General features: G+C 29.1%; 1 protein-coding gene across 1 annotated transcript in view; it reads left to right on the forward strand.

Annotated features, from left to right (window-relative positions):
- The first annotated feature begins 5,849 nt into the window (after window positions 1-5,849).
- Window positions 5,850-19,624, forward strand: part of LOC142325665 (uncharacterized) — a 107,264-nt gene continuing 93,489 nt past the window's right edge. Inside the window, exon 1 of the mRNA XM_075367701.1 lies at window positions 5,850-5,874. Coding sequence (XP_075223816.1) covers window positions 5,865-5,874 — 10 coding nt within the window. The 5' untranslated portion in view covers window positions 5,850-5,864. The remainder of the gene's footprint in view (window positions 5,875-19,624) is intronic.

Below are 19,624 nucleotides of genomic sequence, written 5' to 3' on the forward strand. Positions count from 1 at the left end.
ACGTTCAGTGCTAGTGAGGTATCAAGAAACCGATCAATAAAGCTGATTTTTTTTTAATTCACATCTTTAAGACCTTTATCGATTCTACTATTAGTTTTTTATTTGATTTAGTAATGCTTTATTCGCCGGAAACCGACAAAATATTTAAGACGTCGCAGTGACCTCGCCCTAACACATCATTTGACTAAATATCATCCGTTCTTCCGCTATAGAGTCTGCTATTATTTGTAAATAACGAAACATTTATCGCATCGAAATAATTTATATTCTTTATCAAAATATAGGCTTGTTTATATTTAAATATAAATTTTCGTGTTACGGGTTATTTCAAAGAACATGACAAGTAGCATTCAAAATAATTATTTTCAATATTTTTTAAATTTATACTGCACAATCTACAGGAATAGAATTGCGTTAGATATTATGAACTTTATAGACAAAACAGAGTGTAAATTGTTATACTGGGCGGGACGTAAAATACAAACGTAAATATCAGAATTGATAATTATTAATTAATTTTATTTTAATAATAAAAAAAAAACGTTAATATTTTATCGTATTAATCATAATACAGTACAGTACTGAAAAAACAGTTTAAAGGAATAACATAAACCGTATTAAACAGAATACAATACTAAAAATAAAATAATAACAATAAAAAACTTAAACTAAATGTAAACTAGCCTAAATGTACTTATGGAAGATTTCAAAACAAGGAGACTAACAAATCGCTTTCCTTTCCTATTTCCTGCTTCCGGGAATTGTTGTCGGGTATTACTTCGGAGGATGTATGAGGATGATATGTATTAGTGTAAATGAGATGTGTGGTAAATTTAAACCCGATTACCAAAGAACACCCCTATCCTCGATCTAATATTCAAATCCATGTAAAAATAACTGACTTTACTAGGACTTGAACGCCGGAACTCTCGACTTTCAAAGAAGCTGATTTACAAAGACACGTTCACCACTAGACCGATTCGATGGTCACACAAATAACTGTAATTGGATTCTTTCCAATTAGGACACAACGAAAAATAATAACGGGATTCTTTTCTAACTTCTTTTTTTGAGTACACATTTGGCATTTCCTCCGTGGTTTTCTATCAGATTCATTCTTTTCCGTTTGCTGTGTAATATGAATTTGGGTCTTGCCAATTCCTCTTTAAACTGCTGGTTCCGGCCTTATATTCTGTCGGTTAATATAGATTAATTTTTCAATAACACGTCCCTAAATTTTAACAATGTCATTTTCTTGTTAGGCCTACATAATCTTTACAGTAGATCCGCGTTATTCATAATCAAATGAGTAGCGACTTTTGCATATTATCGCAATGATTTTCTTTCCGGAGAGGGTAGTGAGCCACGAGTTGATCTGCTCGATCAATTCCGTCGATACTTTAGTTATATTTTGCGATATACTGAGGCTTTCTTTTCCAGATCTGATTTTGATTGTTGTCACTTGTGCACTGTGTTGAGAAGAAATCATTATTATCTGGCGTTTGTCGAACCACTTAAACACACAGATACCTATCTTGATGTAACCTTGCTCAATTTCTCCCCTTCAAATCCTTTTATTAATAATATAGACTAAATTTCCTTTACGGATTGCTTTCAGGGTCCCCGTTACATAAGTTTTTCTTCCCAACAATTAATCGGTCAGAAGTACACTGTCCTATATCTAAATAATCCTGGAGCAGGTGTTTTACTATTTTTTTATTTTTTCTATATGGCCCTTACTACCCAGTTGATTATCTTCGATATGAATTCATCAGGAAATTAAACACTTCTTCTGCAATAACGGTTTCTTGTATTTATTCTTGAAGGGCCTAGCAGCTCAGAATTCTCTTCATGTTGCTAATTAAAAGAAGTTGAAATAATCAGGAATGTTAACGTGGAAATAATCTTATACATTTTTAAAAGAAATGATTATAAATGATTTTATAAAAAATTGAAACGCATTTTATGAATTTGAAGAAGAATATGTAAAAGTGATGAATTAATTAAGATAAAGTAATATTTTAAAAGAAATTGAAATCATGTACATGATTATCTGACAAAATAAGAACTGTTCTCATTATGTGACCGATTTTAAAAATAATATTTTTGATACATTTGAAAACGGTATATAACTAATGATTAAGTGAAATTATGCACTAAAAAATATTACGTAATAAAATTGTTTAGTGTTAATACTAAAATAATCATCGGAAAAATACAATCAAAAGATGAACTTATCCTTTTTGATGTCACTGCTGGGCTGATTTTCAATGAACAACTTATTATTATTCAACTTATATTAAATTCCAATCGAAAAAATTGAAAAAAAAATTTTTAAATAAAATAAAAACTGTAAGAAAATTGTTAGGAAATTTGAGTAGTTAGTAAAAAAATAAAAAAAAACCAAAAAAATTAATGGTAAACTTAAGCCGTGAAAACGTAATTCTAACCTTCCTTTAGGCGGTAAAGAATGAATCGTTGCTGTTAAGTATTGCTGCTTGATCCCCTAACACTTAAAAAAAGCATAAACAAGGTACGTCGTCAGCCCCGTGGCCTAACCTATAACGACGTCAATGAGATGTCCTCCGCGTTGAACGTGTTAAAAATCGAAATTTTTATAAAGGGAAGGAAACTTGCAAATCGTTTAATATCTCCTTGATTTTATTTTATTTTTTTTTTTAATTAAATTAATTTATTTAGAAAAAAATAGTCTGACACCATTAACAAAAATACTGATGGGTAATAATCAAATACTAATTGATAATAATTAATTTTATAATTTGTGAAAATGTCATGGCTAATCTGCTTTCGAAATCAGAATCTCATGATGAAAGGCACGGGTTAACCATCAGAGATAGTGCTATAAGAGTGCTGGCTTCTTTTCGCAGATATTTACAGTCACCGGTTTCTAAGTTGTGAGAAAAGGATTGCTCTCTGGGAGTAATGAATCAGAAAATTGTGCTAATCGGATACCGTATGTGATTAAACTCCAAAACCAAATTTATAGCCGTATGACTTTCAAAGATTTTTCACGGTCATAAGTGTGACCGCATATTCTAATGTAAAATTTTCTATTCTTTTCATTGGTGAGGTCAAAAATAGGTTATTCCAACTGAAAAAAATGGTGTTAACGTTTAAATAAGTTCAAGGTCAAATCCAAGGTCACCACGAAGTGTTCCCTTTCAATCTGAAAAACCTTTGTTAAGATAATTTTTTTTTGTATTGTGAATAGTTTATGAGAACACTAATTATTTATTTTTTCAAAATTTGTTCTGGGATGGGAGGATATCGCGAAAAAACCCATTATTATTCTCTTCAGAAGCATTTCAAAAAAAACTTTACTTTGGCAAATTTGTTATCTACATGGCATGTATTAATAATCGAGAAAAAACCCACCTCTTAAATTGAAATAATTGATATTTTGCTGTATCTCCCTTTAGTTTTAACTTTGGAAAAGTTGTTTTTGGTATTTCAGTATTTATCATATGTAGGGCATCAAAAATGTCTACAGTTTTCCAGAATTATAAACCTGGACCATAAACACATAAAAGTGTTTTTGAAAATTTGTATCTTCTTGTTTTAGCCTTTATATATATATATATATAGGTTAACTTAACTATATATAAGGATACTTTTAGAAAAATTTTTTTAAATTTATTTTCCACCTCTAAAAAGTATAATATTTTAATATTTTGGTTCTTAGCTCTTTTACGTTTTATTAAAAAGTTTGTTTTTCTTTGTTACCTTAAAATAAATTAAATTTACATAATTGCCGGCCTTCGTGGCGCGAGTGGTAGCGTCTCGGCCTTTCATCCGAAGGGCCCAGGATCGAATCCGGGTTAGGCATGGCATTTTCACACACGCTATAAATCATTCATATGATCCTCTGAAGCAGTATTTAACGACGGTCTCCGAAGTTTTTTTAAAAAAAAAAGAAGAAGATTAAGAATTGTAGTCAACTTAACATAGCTTGGACCCAAAATAAGAAGCGATTTTTTTTATTACTATTATGAAAGTTATAATTTTTTAAACGATTCTTTGTTTAAATTTATTTGATTTTTTGTTACAAATCACATCTTTATAAAAAATCTTTACTAACTTATCCCCATAGAGTAAGAGAGACCCCAAACATTTTTTTATTTGGAATTTGGAAAGTTTGATGCTAAACCAAATTTTAGTAATTAAAATAACGAATAAAAAATCCCCATTGCTTGGGGATTTTTTAAATTTTGGTAATCCCAAAAAATTTTAAAAATCTTCAAATTTTATTTTTTTGTTACTTATATTTAAACGTTTAATTATGAAGACCCTTAATGTTTGAAAACCTTTTACAATGAAAAATCTTTACATTGTTTGCAAGACTTTATCGGTGTAGCTGGGAAAGTCCTGCAATACTTTCCCAACATTTTTTAGTAACATTATAATATTGAGGGTTTTTATCCCATAATATAATACCGGTAATACGGTATTATACTAATACATATGCAGTAAGCATACGTAGCATGATACATCAACTTTCTGTTATAAATAAAAAGATCTCCCTCTAAATACAATCACAAACATTAGAAAAGGTGAGTACATAATTTATGTTGCAGTCTGTATAAAATATAGAATACTGTTATATAATATTTTGTTTAAGAACATCCTTTTTTCTTTTTAGTTATTAAAAAAGAAAAAAATAAATAAATTTGTTATTTTTTTATGGCGAGCATTGAAGAAAACAAAATTCGGTTCCAAATGAAGAATTTGGTTATCACCGATCCAAATAATCTAGCAACAAAGTATTCTATTTACAGCGCTTTAAATAAAAAAAAATCCTTGAAATCGTTGGCGACAATACGTAGAAAAATAAATTACAACTAAAATTACGGTTTTATACTGTCCACAATTAAAAATACGTATGTCTCATCATAGAATATCAAAAATTGATTTTGAAAATCGATCAAGCCGTTTCTGTGAAATTGACGTGCACTATGTGGAAATAAGTAAATACAAGAGGTTATACCTACCGGGTTGGTTTAGTGGTGAACGCGTCTTCCCAAATCACCTGATTTGGAAGTTAAGAGTTCCAGCGTTCAAGTTCTAGTAACATCAGTTACTTTTATTGGGATTTGAGTACTAGATCGTGGATACCGGTGTTCTTTGACGGTCGGGTTTCAATTCAGATATCTCAGGAACGTTCGAACTGAGACTGTACACGACTACACTTCATTTACACTCATACATATCATCCTCATTCATCCTGTGAAGTAATACCTCAACGGTAATTCCCGGAGGCTAAACAGGAAAAAGAAAAGGTAAATACAAGAAATATTTTTTTCGTTATTCATTCAGTGCCTTTAAATTATATAAGTAGAACCCAACGGAAAAATCTTATGGGATTTAACGTTTATTAAATAGCGCTAAAATTATTAAATTTGATAAACCAGGTAAAACATTATATATGAACATACTTCAAAAATAATTTACGGGTCGTTTTGAGAACATCCTCCTTTCTGAAGTCGGTTAAAAAGTTAAAACGTTAAATAACTGTACTCTTTTATAACATATTCCTCAGATTAATCAACCTTCTGATTTTAATTTTGAATAGAATACCGTTTTTTCTGTATAATTTAAATTTGTCTTTCAGCAAAATACAACATTGTAGATAGAAAGAAACCGAAAAAAAACTGGAATTTTTCAATTCCAATTACGGTTTTTTTGCATTTATGAAATATAGAGCATCAACAGCTGTGATCATCAGCCCGATGGAAATTTGTACCATATGAAAAGCTGCCATGCCTGACCAGGATTCGAACACGGAACCGATGCATGGAATGCTGAGAAGCACAAAGGTCGGCTGAAAGTTAGAATTTTGAATAAACATGAAAACAGGTGAGTATTGTTAACAGTTTTTAATTTATAATTATGTATTTTGTGATACTGCTATGATGAAGGTTTTACACCATTGTTTCTGTTAAAACTTCTAGGAATAAGGTCAGGCAGTTCCTTTTTTTTACCTTTAAAAGTAGCATTTCTCTATTTGTAATTCCGCCTATATAGTATATAATGTATCAATCAGAATAAATATGTATAATATTTCTTTCTTTAAGTAAACCAAAATTCGTAACAATAATAATAAATAAATAATTTTTAATACAATTTAAAATCGTTACAGAAGATTATATATATATATTATGCAATGTAATGTAATGTAATTACATCACACACACGCGCGCGCGCGCGCGCATTTATATATTGATCTTTATATTTTGTAAATTCGTACAATAAAATCCTACCTTCAATTAAATGCAACTAGATCATCAGAAAAATGATATCATATAGTACAATATATATCCACATTTAGAATGACTATCTCTTCAAGGGACAAATAATGAACAAAAAATCAATGACATCCTTCATCCCAGAAAAGCTTCTCTAATGATAACTCCTGTCATTTCGGAAAGGACAAAATTTATACTATTGTATACATTTAATTATAAAAAAATTTGTAGGTTTTATTATAAATATTTTTAACTATATATTTGTTTTTATTTGAATTTAACATAAAATATTGAAAAGACGTACCTCATTAGTACATTAAGCTCATCACATAATTTTAATAATAATTAAAAATGTAAATTTATTAATTTAAAGTGCTTTAAGCATTACACATTAATACTCAATCCGTACCACTTAAGTAACAAAAATAGTCTTTTTTTATATAAATGTAAAGGCAAATAAATTTTCTAATATATATATATATATATATATATATATATACTATTTATTATTATTATTTACAAATTAAATAAGTAAAATTTACAAAATTAATTACTTAAAAAATACTTTACCACAAATTTAAGGAGAAAAAATGGAACCTACATTTTTGGTCTCGATAATTCCTTTGTATTGGCATCAAAAAAAAAACAACAAAAAAACAAATGCAACATCTTTTCAGTGTTTTTGAATCTGAAATAACTTTTTAGTATAAGAAAGAAGATACAAAACTGAACTTCACTGTTATTACAATTTTCTATTTGTCCAACCTTTTCTATGTTGACAATAGAACATTTTCCATCGATTGGAAGTCTTGTAGTACGAACTTTTTTATATTAAACAAACACAAGAAGTCATGCCTTTTTTCCTGTTTTATTGTTTTACTTATTCTTTACTTCTTATTATTTCTCTTCTTAATTAATTACTTCGTATCTGAACATTTTAAATTATTAAAATATACCTTAAAAGAAATTTTAATTAATTTTATAACTATGATGTTTAAATTCAAAAAATAAAATACATCAATTTTTTATCGTTACTGAGGTTTAAAATTTAAAGTAGGCTGTTAAAATAACGTGTAATAATAATAATAATAATAATAATAATAATAGCAATAACAACAATAGCAGGAAAGGAAAATAAAAAAGTAGGAAAATTGAAAATTGAGCAGGAAAGTATTTGCTGATAATATTGCTTTTTAATTAAAAAATATAATAATAATAATAATGAGCCCGAAAATAGTATGAGTAGTATGTAGACTCATCGATAGGAAATAAATTTAATTTAAAAATAAAGAAGGATAAAATGAATGTAATATATATATATGCCATAATGAATGTAATATATTCCATAGTAGCATGGCGAGATAAGTGTTAAGAAATAAAATCTTAAAATTTAACAAAATTTGATTAAAGAAGAAAAACTACAATAAATGCAATATACATAGAGGACATTAGAAAAGGTATAATAAGGAAAGAGAACTTTTATGCTGAAAAGGAAATTAATTTTAAAATTCAGCTTTACGACTTGGATAGAAATTTAACAAAAACTTTTTACGTAGTCAACCTGCCAAAAATAAAAACTTTTACAATTTTTTTAATAAACGAGATTGTTCTTTAAAAAGAAAAAAAAAATATCTTAACATAAAACAGGAAAACCCCCATTAATTCTTACTAAAAGAACTGGTTTCATATAAAAAAAAACAACCACGGTTTCATCATTTAGTAATAGAAAGAAGTATAAAATGAAAATTAAAAATCTATGGGGATAGATAAAAGTTAGATTGCGTAAATCAAACAATTAAGATATAATACGTAGAAAATGCGCCGAGGTTAACAATAATAATAAAGAAGAGAAGGAAAATCAAAGTTTATCGATGTGATAAACTGATGACAAAATACAAATTTTAATAATAAATGATTAATTGATTTTTTTAAAAACTTTTACTGCCATTGAGTTTGGTAAGGGTAGTTTTTTCAATCAGTTTGGAAAAATTATATTATAAAATATTAAAATATAGGGGAATTTCCTTACTAGATTGCACTTACAAAATTCTATCAAGAATAATTTCAAAACAGAATCAAAGACCAACTGGAACAAGAACTAGGGGAATACCAAGGGGGATTTAGACCATGGCGAGGCTGCCCCGACAAATTCTAAAATTAAAATTAATTATAGGGTATCATAAGCTAAGGAATAAACAACTGGTAGTGACTTTTATTGATTTCAAGAAAGCATATGATTGTGTACATCGAGAATCCCTGCTAAAAATCCTGAGAAATTTAGGGCTTCACCAAAAACTAGTCAAAATCATCGGACTAACACTAACGGATACCAAATCCAAAGTTAAATTCAGGGGAGAAATATCTGATCCATTCGACATCAAAACAGGACTGAGACAAGGAGATGGACTGTCACCGCTTTTATTTAACTGTGCCCTTGAATTTATAATACGGGATTGGAAAAAATTAAATAAAGATAACGTTAAAATAGGAAAAGATATCTCAGTAAATCGCCTAGGCTTTGCGGACGATTTAGCCCTACTAGCCCAAAATATAGAAGAGGCCAGATATCAACTGTTAACACTGGGAGAGATTGCAGGAAAAATCAGTCTAAAAATTTCCTACGAAAAAACCAAAATTATGGTGAGAGACCCGCTATGCATAAGCAAAGTAAAAATAAACAATAATGACATAGAACTAGTAGAAAATTTTAAATATTTGGGAGAAAACATCACAACCTTCAAGAAAATCCAAACTGGAATGAAAGAATAAATAAACTCATCAAAGCCACAATAAAACACAAAACATCTATAACAAAAAATGTATGTCCATAAACACAAAAATAAGACATTATAACTCAGTTATCCGACCAGAAACGGATGCGAAACCGTATTTGGACCGTACCAGACAAAGTGTACCGCCAAAATGGAAAAGATTGAAAGATAGATTCTACGACGATGCATCGGGAAAAACATTAAAAAAGACGGGATATGAAGAATTATTCCAAACGAAGAGATTTACAAAACGATCACCCCGATAACTAATAAATTTAGAAAGAAGAGAATTTCCTTTCTAGGACATATTTTCAGAATGGAAGAGACCAGACTTATCAGACGGATAATCGAACTTTTCTTGAACAAGAAAAGCGGACCGAACTGGCTATACAAAGTACAGAAAGACATGGAGGAATTAGACATAACCCGTGAAAACCTAAAAACGAAAACCGGAAACTATGAGAAATTAAAAACTAAAGAAACAAGATTCCTATCAAAACCCAAGAAAACACTCTGAACAAGAAAGGGCAAGAAGATCTGAAACCGTTAGAAATTACTGGCAAAAAAGAAAAGCTGAAAAACAACAAATCAGCAAGAAAAGAAAGAACTTGCCAAAAAATTGAAAAAAGTGATTCATTTTGGTCTTAAAAGTAAAAAGAAAATTATTAAAAATAATTGTACAATTTTATTAACTATTATTGAATTGTAAATGATTATTGAATTCAGTTACAAGGAATATTTATTTAATATCCGGTTAGAAGTCAGAGGTTAAAGTTAAAACCATCCTTAGAATTGTTTGTTAGCTCAAAGAAATTAGTCCAACCAAATTACATTCAGAGAAAAAAATTGTTACCTGGGCTTTTATAAGTGGAAATGGTAAAGGGGCTTATAACAAACGTAAAAAAATAAAATGCGTGAGCGGAGCTGGTGGAGGATCGATTTGGTGGTTGAGGGGTTGAAAAAAAAAGATTTTCCAATACAAGAGGTCATTTTTTAACATAACCTCAAAATTTCCGAGAAAAATGCGAAAAATCTTTCTGTTTTTTCGTTTTATTTTCAATTCTGCAAAAATAAGTTAATTTTGACAAAACTTTGTGAAAGTATATCTTTCTGTTTCTTAAACAACCACAAATTTTTTTGACCTCAACTTTCGCCGGAAATCGCAAAAATACAATTTTCACCCCTTTCCAATCCCCCAAATGAACTCTTCACCACCCCCGCACACGCATTTATTTTTTTTACGTTTATTATAAGTCCCTTTACAATTTCCAGTTATAAAAAACCAGGTAAAATTTGTTTTTCTCCTCTAAATGATTTATTTCGATCGATCTATCTGAACGGAATTAAATTCGAAATATAAACTGGAAATATAAAATTGAATTATAATAAATCTAATTTTAGTGAACAGATAATATCAAATTTATGAATTTCCAAAGTAAAACGGCGGTTTCCGTTTTTTTTTTTTTTTTAACTGTTAGACATGAATACAACTGATAAAATGTTACTAAGGGTAGAGGTGAACCGCACAAAATTTTTCGATGAAACAAAATCATGATAGATTTGATCGCTGATCTAAACATGAAAATTTAACTTCAGCAAAAGAAATTAAATACAGTTTCAAAGAGGAAAAGTGTAAGAGTTGTACGAACCAAATTTTTATAATAAAATAATACCATCTTGAGAATCGCTTAAAATCGTAACATTAATTACACACACTCACACAAAATTTGTTTATTAAACAACATTAAAACGGTAGTTTAATCTTTCATCAGTAGGTGTGCTTTCTCCGGGTCATGTTGTTTTCTAAAACCAGGTTTCCAACTGGGCGTGTGTATGCAGGCGGATGCAACTACCGCTGTCGGCTTGCCAGGCCTAAGGAGAGCTGCAGATGTAGTGCAACGTAATTGTAAAATGTACCGGTAAAAATGTAGTCTGGATCAGACTCAGGTCGACCACTTCTGACAGCTATGGTTAATTGAAATCCAACCACCAAAGAACACCGGTATCCATAATGTAGAATTCAAATCCATATAAAAGCAGCCGCCTTTACAAGGACTCGAACCTTAGAACTCTCAACTTCGAAAATCAGCTACAAGACTGTCCCAGCGGGTTCGAGATCATGAATTTGCTTTTTATATTGCGGTACATTTTTAGCAGCAATAGCTAAATAGAAGGGAAAGTATGGTGACCCGTAAAATCGGGCGTATCAGCTTTTTACCAAATCTTGACGAACCGACTTCTAAGAACCACAGAACCAAAAAACGGCATCGAAATTTCCTCGACAAAATGTGCGTACGTATGTATATATGTATGTCGGTGTGTAAATCGCCTTATATCTGCATTACTACTTGACAGAGTTTTACCAAACTCGGTTCAAATTCTCAATTTGATTTAATTTTTTTCTTTTACTTTTTAGAGGGTTTTTCTAATTTGTTTCCTTTTTTTTATTAATGTTAATATTAATATTAGTTAAATATTAATATTTACATTATTATAATTACATATTATGGTTATATAAAAAAAATAATTTTTTATATGTATTCAAATATATTTTTGTATTTTGTTTTTTTTTGTATTTTCTTTTTTTGCATTTTTTAATATTATTTTTAACTAGAGTTAAGATAAATGTTAAAAAGATGGAAGAAAAATTTATCTTTTCTACCAGATAAACAATACTATAATCATCACATACTATTTTAATCACAGTTTTAATTTTTTTTTAATATTTTTAATATTAATATTAATTTAATATTTAATTTAATTTAATTTAATTTAATTTAATTTAATATTAATTTAATATTTTTAATATTTTTTAACATTTTTTAATATTATTTTTAACTAGAGTTAAGATAAATGTTAAAAAGATGGAAGAAAAATTTATCTTTTCTACCAGATAAACAATACTATAATCATCACATACTATTTTAATCACAGTTATTTTACTTTTTTTTCTAATTTATTCATCGTACTAAAAAGTAATATATCCTAAACTTGAAACAATTTTTTACGATGTAACAATGTTAAATTATATTAACTCGGTTTGAATGATCATATTTTTTTTAAATTATTATTTATACTCGCATCAACAACTAAAGTCTTAATAGAGTTACGAGTATAATGTAATTGTACCGATAAGTTGTAGTCTTGAACAAAATCAGGTCGATTACTCCTGAGACGTGTGGTTAATTGAAACCCGACTACCAAAGTATCCACGATCTAGTATTTAAATCCGAATAAAAGTAATTACCGTTATTAGGATTTGAACCTGAGAACTTTGACTTCGAAATCGGCTGATTTACGACGAGTTTACCACCAGACCATTCCGGTGGGTTGAGAGAGATAAAATTTGTTGCACATAACCCTCAGCGTTTTGAATACGTTGATTATTTCTCTTTTTAATTTAAAAATAACTTTTTTAAAAGGAATTATTTCTTCTTTTAAATTCATGTTAGTACATAATAAAAAAAAGCGACAAAATCTTTTGTAAAACTATTTCATGAAAAAAAATTACATTATCAATTTTAATAGGATTTATTTTTTGAGGCGAATAGAGTTACTCTACTGAGAATTAAGTGTATTTTGTATCGCAAAGTTGTACGGTAGTAGTATTGTGGATTACAACAAACTAACCACACCTCAGAAACCGAATTTAAATGAAGGGTTGAATCAGAGCAAGGGAATGTAAAGAACGACTACTGTATCTATATTCATGAAATCTCGGCTTATATATATATATATATATAGATTTGTATCTAGTTTTTTAGGAATTAACTTTTTATGTGTAAAATATTTTAAATATATTTTGAATTTTAAATAGAAATATATAAACTTTTAATATATAGAAAAACTTAAAATACAATTTAAGATTTTTTATTTTGTTATTATTTATTTAATTTTTACTTGACACCGATTTATAGTTCAATTCTAATCTATCTCCAATTCTTTCTATCCTCATTCATTTCCAGGCTGTGTTGTTTCTTTCTCTCTTCTGACTGTTTCATATTAACATGCACTCATTTCTTTTCTGGATCCCTTCATTGTTTTTTACCTTTTTCCAGAATACGTTTCTGTTCTTTACGTTTGTGTGTTTTATACCAGAAATTCTGAGATATTCTGTGATTTGTTTGAATCATCTGACTTTAATTTTGTCTCAGTAGTTTTTTAAAAATTTTATTTTATAAATTAAATTTATTAAAAATAATTATTACTAATAAAATACTTGGAATAAATGAAATTGTTTACGATTCAGGAAGCAAGTCGATCGTCATGCGACCAAGAAAGAGCGGAAAATATTATTTTAAACTATAAAAATATGAAGAAAAATCTTCTAAATTTCTGTTTAAAAATAATTATATCGTAGTAAAGATAATATATAAAGAATATTATTACATTTCATTATTAATAATTTCTCTACAAATTCAGCATTACGTTTAAATACCTAATTAAGAAATTATTAGAAATACTCGTAGAATGATATATATTTTGATATTTTTATTTAATACAAGTTACGATTAGAAATTATGTGAATTTATACAATACTTACAAAGAAAAGAGGCTGTAATTACCAACAAAACATGCCTACAATGAACTACAGAATGGCCTAGATACTATATTTTAAATAAAATACTATATTAAAATGAGCAAAGATTTAATTAAATCCATTAGCATTTTATGTAACGTTCAAATAAGACAGAGTAAATTAGCTCAGTAAACCGCATTTACCAGATATCTAGATACGTTCTAGTTAAAATCTCGCATAGAAACTTTTTTTTTCTTTGATAAAGTCACAACTATTAATAGCGAATTTCACAGACAAAATTGATTAAAATTTAATAAAGGTTAATTTATATAAAACAAGTGATTCTAAATAAATTAATGATGTGATTGTAATAAATAAACGATATATAAAATAAATGTAGTAAACAAATATTTAAATTTCTTGCTTGAATATACAAATGAAAATTAAGAAAGATGTTTATATTACGCTCTTATAAAATTTAAATTTTGTTTAGGTTACGGATGATAAAGTACAAAAAAAAAGATATATATAAAAAAGAAAAATGGTTGGTGTTACGCTTATGTACACGCGCGTGTGTGTGCCTGTATTATCATATACCTTAACTGGAAAACCATTTTTTTCTTTTTTTGGCAAAATGTCGTACAAGATAAACAAAGTTTTTAATTTTTTATTTTTTGTTTATATTTTCGTAATACATTTTATATGGCTGGTACGTTTCATGTTTGGTTAAAATAATAAGCTTAAAACAATAAAAGAACTTTTCTCTTGTCTTAACTATTTGTTAATTTTAAGTTCAAATTAAAATTCGTAATTCTTAAAAATAGCTCTACATATACAAATTTATTTCAATAACCTTAATATGGTTCTTACATTTATCTAATCGTACTTTTTACTTCCTTGTGCGAAGTAAAGGCAGTATGGTGATCGCAAAAAATTTCGGTTTTCATATTTCAACGGAAATGTCCATTCTGACCATCCCTGATTCTAATTTTACTTGTTTCGGCGTGACGTCTGCGCGTACATATGTATCTCGCACAACTCAGAAACGATTAGCCGTAGGATGTTCAAATTTTTTTATTTAGGACTGTTGTAATATTTAGTGATGCACCTCCCTTTTAGATTGCGATCGACTGAACCAGAACTGTCCAAAAAAAACCAAAATTCAAAAAAATTTGGATTTTGGACTTTCTTGACAGAGTAATAAGTCCTCATTGAGAACTTTTCAACGATTATCATAAGCGGTAGTTATTTTCATTGTTTATAGAGTTACAGTCAAATAAAATTTTAATGAATTGGTGGATCGTATCTCACTTTCAAATGAAATAAGTTTAAATGAAGTACATCAAAAAATGTATATATATAATTTAATAGGCGTACAAGGAAACCATGTGCTGTCTACCTCAGATGTTTTTTTATTCAGCCAATCAAAACAAACATATCACTTATTTATTAATTTAATTAGCTATTTTCGTTTCCTGTTTGAAATATCTTTTATTAAAAAATGGGAAAAAATAACAAAAAAAAAAATCTCCAAACTCTGTCAGAAAAATGGGAACATATAATGCATTAAATAGATAACCGGGCATATCTCCATAATTTTATTTACGTTTTTAGTATTGCAATCGGGAAAAATTTTGGTTTTCAGATTTTAACGGAAACATCAATTTTGATCATCCCTGAATCCATTTTGACTAATTTTTGCGTGACGTCTGTACGTACGAATGTATCTCTCATAACTCAAACATGATTAGCCGTAGGTTGTTGAAATTTTGGATTTAAGACTGTTGTAACATCTAATTTACCTTCTCTTTTGATTGTAATCGAAAATCAAATTTGGATTTTTAATTTGTCCAAAATCCAAATGATTTGAATTTTGGACATTTTTTCTTAATTGCAGTAATAAGCCCTCACTGAAAGCTTATCAAGATATATCTTAAGTGGTACTTATTTCATTGGTTCCAGAGTTATAACCCTATAAAATTTTAATTAATGAAATATTTGGATCTTATAAGGAAAGGCACATCGGCGAGAATCCGACTTCATTTCTAATTTTTTTTCTTTTTAACTTAAATATATTGATTTATAAATAATTAATAAAGTCATGTGGTGTCCACATCAGCTTTTTTTAAAAACGTAACATCAAATTAGTTATTCAAAAAAGGTACATTTCTGTAAATTTACGTTACGATATTTTAAACGTAAATTTAAACAATGAAATTCAGTTACAACAGATAATAATAAAGGTAATCCCGGTAAACAATTATACAATGTTCAATTTAATTGTGCCACCATTGAGAACTTGTTATTTAGGAAAGCTACGAAAAACTTTAAATGGGAACTTAAGATTTCGATTTTTAGATTTTTTTTTGCATTAATAATACGTGTACAATATTGGTACCTTTAAAATTTCTCTAATTTTTTCGCCCTGGGGCTTACTTGCATCCTTTTCAACTGGAATTCCAATTTTTATGAAATGATTAGATATAACACAATTTTAAGAAATTTTTTTCTTGGGTTTTTATTCCTCTATACGCAGTTCAGGGAATTTTCCCTGATATAGTTAAACTTATCTCCAATTGTACTTATCGACAGCACTTAACCTGAATCCCCAATGTTTTATTTTACTATTTTGTTATTATTTCACTGTTGTTTATTTTAGTAATCTTTTAATATTTTGTAAAATTAACTCAGCGTTAAATAATGGGCAGCAGGAGTAGGTTTCGTGATGAACAAGAAGATAGGGAGGAGAGTGGAGTATTTCAATACGCATAGCCATAGAATCATTGTAATAAGGATAAAATCAAAACCTAAACCGACAACGATTGTTAACGTCTATATGCCTACAAGCGCCCATGATGATGATGAGGTAGAGTGTGTATACGAAGAGATTGATGAAGCAATTAAACACGTAAAAGGAGATGAAAATTTAATAATAGTTGGAAATTGGAATGCAAGCATTGGAAAAGGAAAGGAAGGAAATATAGTGGGTGAATACGGGCTGGGAAAAAGGAATGAAAGAGGAGACCGACTTATAGAGTTTTGCACGAAATATAATTTAGTAATTGCCAACACCCAATTTAAAAATCATAATAGAAGAATATACACTTGGAAAAAGCCAGGCGATACTGCAAGGTATCAGATAGATTATATCATGGTTAAGCAAAGATTTAGAAATCAACTCGTTTACTGCAAAACTTACCCTGGAGCAGACATTGATAGCGACCATAATTAGGTGATAATGAAATGTAGATTGGGGTTTAAAAACCTGAAGAAAAGGTGTCAGATGAATCGGTGGTATTTAGAGAAGCTTGAGGAAGAGGAGGTAAAGCAGATTTTTGAGGAGGACATGGCAAGAGGTCTGAGTAAAAAAGATAAGGTAGAAAATGTAGAAGAAGAATGGGAGAATGTGAAAAAGGAAATTCTTAAATCAGCAGAAGCAAACTTAGGCGGAATAAAGAGAACTAGTAGAAAACCTTGGGTTTCAGACGATATATTGCAGCTGATGGATGAACGTAGAGAATATAAGAATGCTAGTGATGAAGAAAGTAAAAGGAACTATCGGCAATTAAGAAGTGCTATAAACAGGACGTGCAAACTGGTAAAAGAAGAGTGGATTAAAGAAAAGTGTTCAGAAGTGGAAAGAGAAATGAACATTGGTAAAATAGACGGAGCATACAGGAAAGTTAAGGAAAATTTTGGGGTACATAAATTAAAATCTAATAATGTGTTAAACAAAGATGGTACACCAATATATAATACGAAAGGTAAAGTCGATAGATGGGTAGAATATATTGAAGAGTTATACGGAGGAAATGAATTAGAATATGGTGTTATAGAGAAAGAAGAGGAAGTTGAGGAGGATGAAATGGAAGAAACAATACTGAGATCTGAATTTAAGAGAGCATTAAATGATTTAAATGGCAGAAAGGCTCCTGGAATAGACGGAATACCTGTAGAATTACTGCGCAGTGCAGGTGAGGAAGCGATTGATATATTATACAAACTGGTGTGTAATATTTATGAAAAGGGGAATTTCTGTCAGACTTCAAAAAAAGTGTTATAGTAATGATACCAAAGAAAGCAGGGGCAGATAAATGTGAAGAATACAGAACAATTAGTTTAACTAGTCATGCATCAAAAATCTTAACTAGAATACTATACAGAAGAATTGAGAGGAGAGTGGAGGAAGTGTTAGGAGATGACCAATTTGGTTTCAGGAAAATTATAGGAACAAGGGAAGCAATTTTAGGCCTCAGGTTAATAATAGAAGGAAGATTAAAGAAAAACAAACCAACATACTTGGCGTTTATAGACCTAGAAAAGGCATTCGATAACGTATACTGGAATAAAATGTTCAACATTTAAAAAAAATTAGGGTTCAAATACAGAGATAGAAGAACAATTGCTAACATGTACAGGAACCAAACAGCAACAGTAACAATTGAAGAACATAAGAAAGAAGCCGTAATAAGAAAGGGAGTCCGACAAGGATGTTCTCTATCTGCGTTACTTTTTAATCTTTACATGGACCTAGCAGTTAATTATGTTAAAGAACAATTTAGATTCAGAGTAACGGTACAAGGTGAAAAGATAAAGATGCTACGATTTGCTGATGATATAGTAATTCTAGCGGAGAGTAAAAAGGATTTAGAACAAACAATGATCGGCATAGATGAAGTCCTACGCAAGAACTATCGCATGAAAATAAACAAGAACAAAACAAAAGTAATGAAATGTAGTAGAAATAACAAAGATGGACCGCTGAATGTGAAAATAGGAGGAGAAAAGATTATGGAGGTAGAAGAATTTTGTTATTTGGGAAGTAGAATTACTAAAGATGGACGAAGCAGGAGCGATATGAAATGCCGAATAGCACAAGCTAAACGAGCCTTCAGTAAGAAATATAATTTGTTTACATCAAAAATTAATTTAAATGTCAGGAAAAGATTTTTGAAAGTATATGTTTGGAGTGTCGCTTTATATGGAAGTGAAACTTGGACGATCGGAGTATCTGAGAAGAAAAGATTAGAAGCTTTTGAAATGCGGTGCTATAGCAGAATGTTAAAAATCAGATGGGTGGGTCACTTTATGACAAATGAAGAGGTATTGCGGCAAATAGATGAAGAAAGAAGCGTTTGGAAAAATATAGTTAAAAGTAGAGACAGACTTATTGGCCACATACTACGGCATCCTGGAATAGTCGCTTTAATATTGGAAGGACAGGTAGAAGGAAAAAATTGTGTAGGCAGGTCACGTTTGGAATATGCGAAACAAATTGTTAGGGATGTAGGATGTAGAGGGTATACTGAAATGAAACGACTAGCACTAGATAGGGAATCTTGGAGCTGCATCAAAACAGTCAAATGACTGAAGACAAAAAAAAAAAAAAATTAATATATTGATTAAATTTTAAAAAATATACTTTTTTCGTCGTAACAGTTTTACAATATTCTTAATCAGTACCTTAAATTCTGAAATAATCTTGTTAATCTAGTAAATAAAGGAAAAACCACAGCATTTACAAAACATTTACTTTTTCATTCAGTTTATAAAAAATAAATGAGTACTATTTTATTATAGTTGTGGAACAATTAATAATATAACTTTAAAAAATAAAATTAATAAAAGAATCAATTTAGTATTGACAAACTGTATAATTTCAACACAATTAAAATCTCATTTTTCGAAAAATGACATACTACACTATCGATATGTATAACTGGAGATGCGGGGCAGTTTAAGGAAAATTATTCAAGAACAAAATGTCTTAAATCAAGTATTGTATCCGAAAATTTGAAAAAATTAGGGATTTTTATTTAAAAATAAAATGTTTGACGTCATAGGAAAAATGGCGGAGATTACAAGAATTCCAAAAGCTACGATGTAATAAAATTTATAAAAAACAAATAATCAATTTTTATTAATAAAAACAAAGCAGAACAAAACTTTATTTTTTTATTTATTTTCCTAACGTGTATGTTGAAATCTGTTCAACTAAACAGTTACCAACTCCTCGCGGCCCAATGAAATAGGATATCTATGACATGAAACTGAGATGTAGTCTTTTGCAG

This window comes from Lycorma delicatula, chromosome 5 (genome assembly GCF_047948215.1).
Source record: "Lycorma delicatula isolate Av1 chromosome 5, ASM4794821v1, whole genome shotgun sequence".
NCBI classification, from domain to species: Eukaryota; Metazoa; Arthropoda; class Insecta; order Hemiptera; family Fulgoridae; genus Lycorma; species Lycorma delicatula.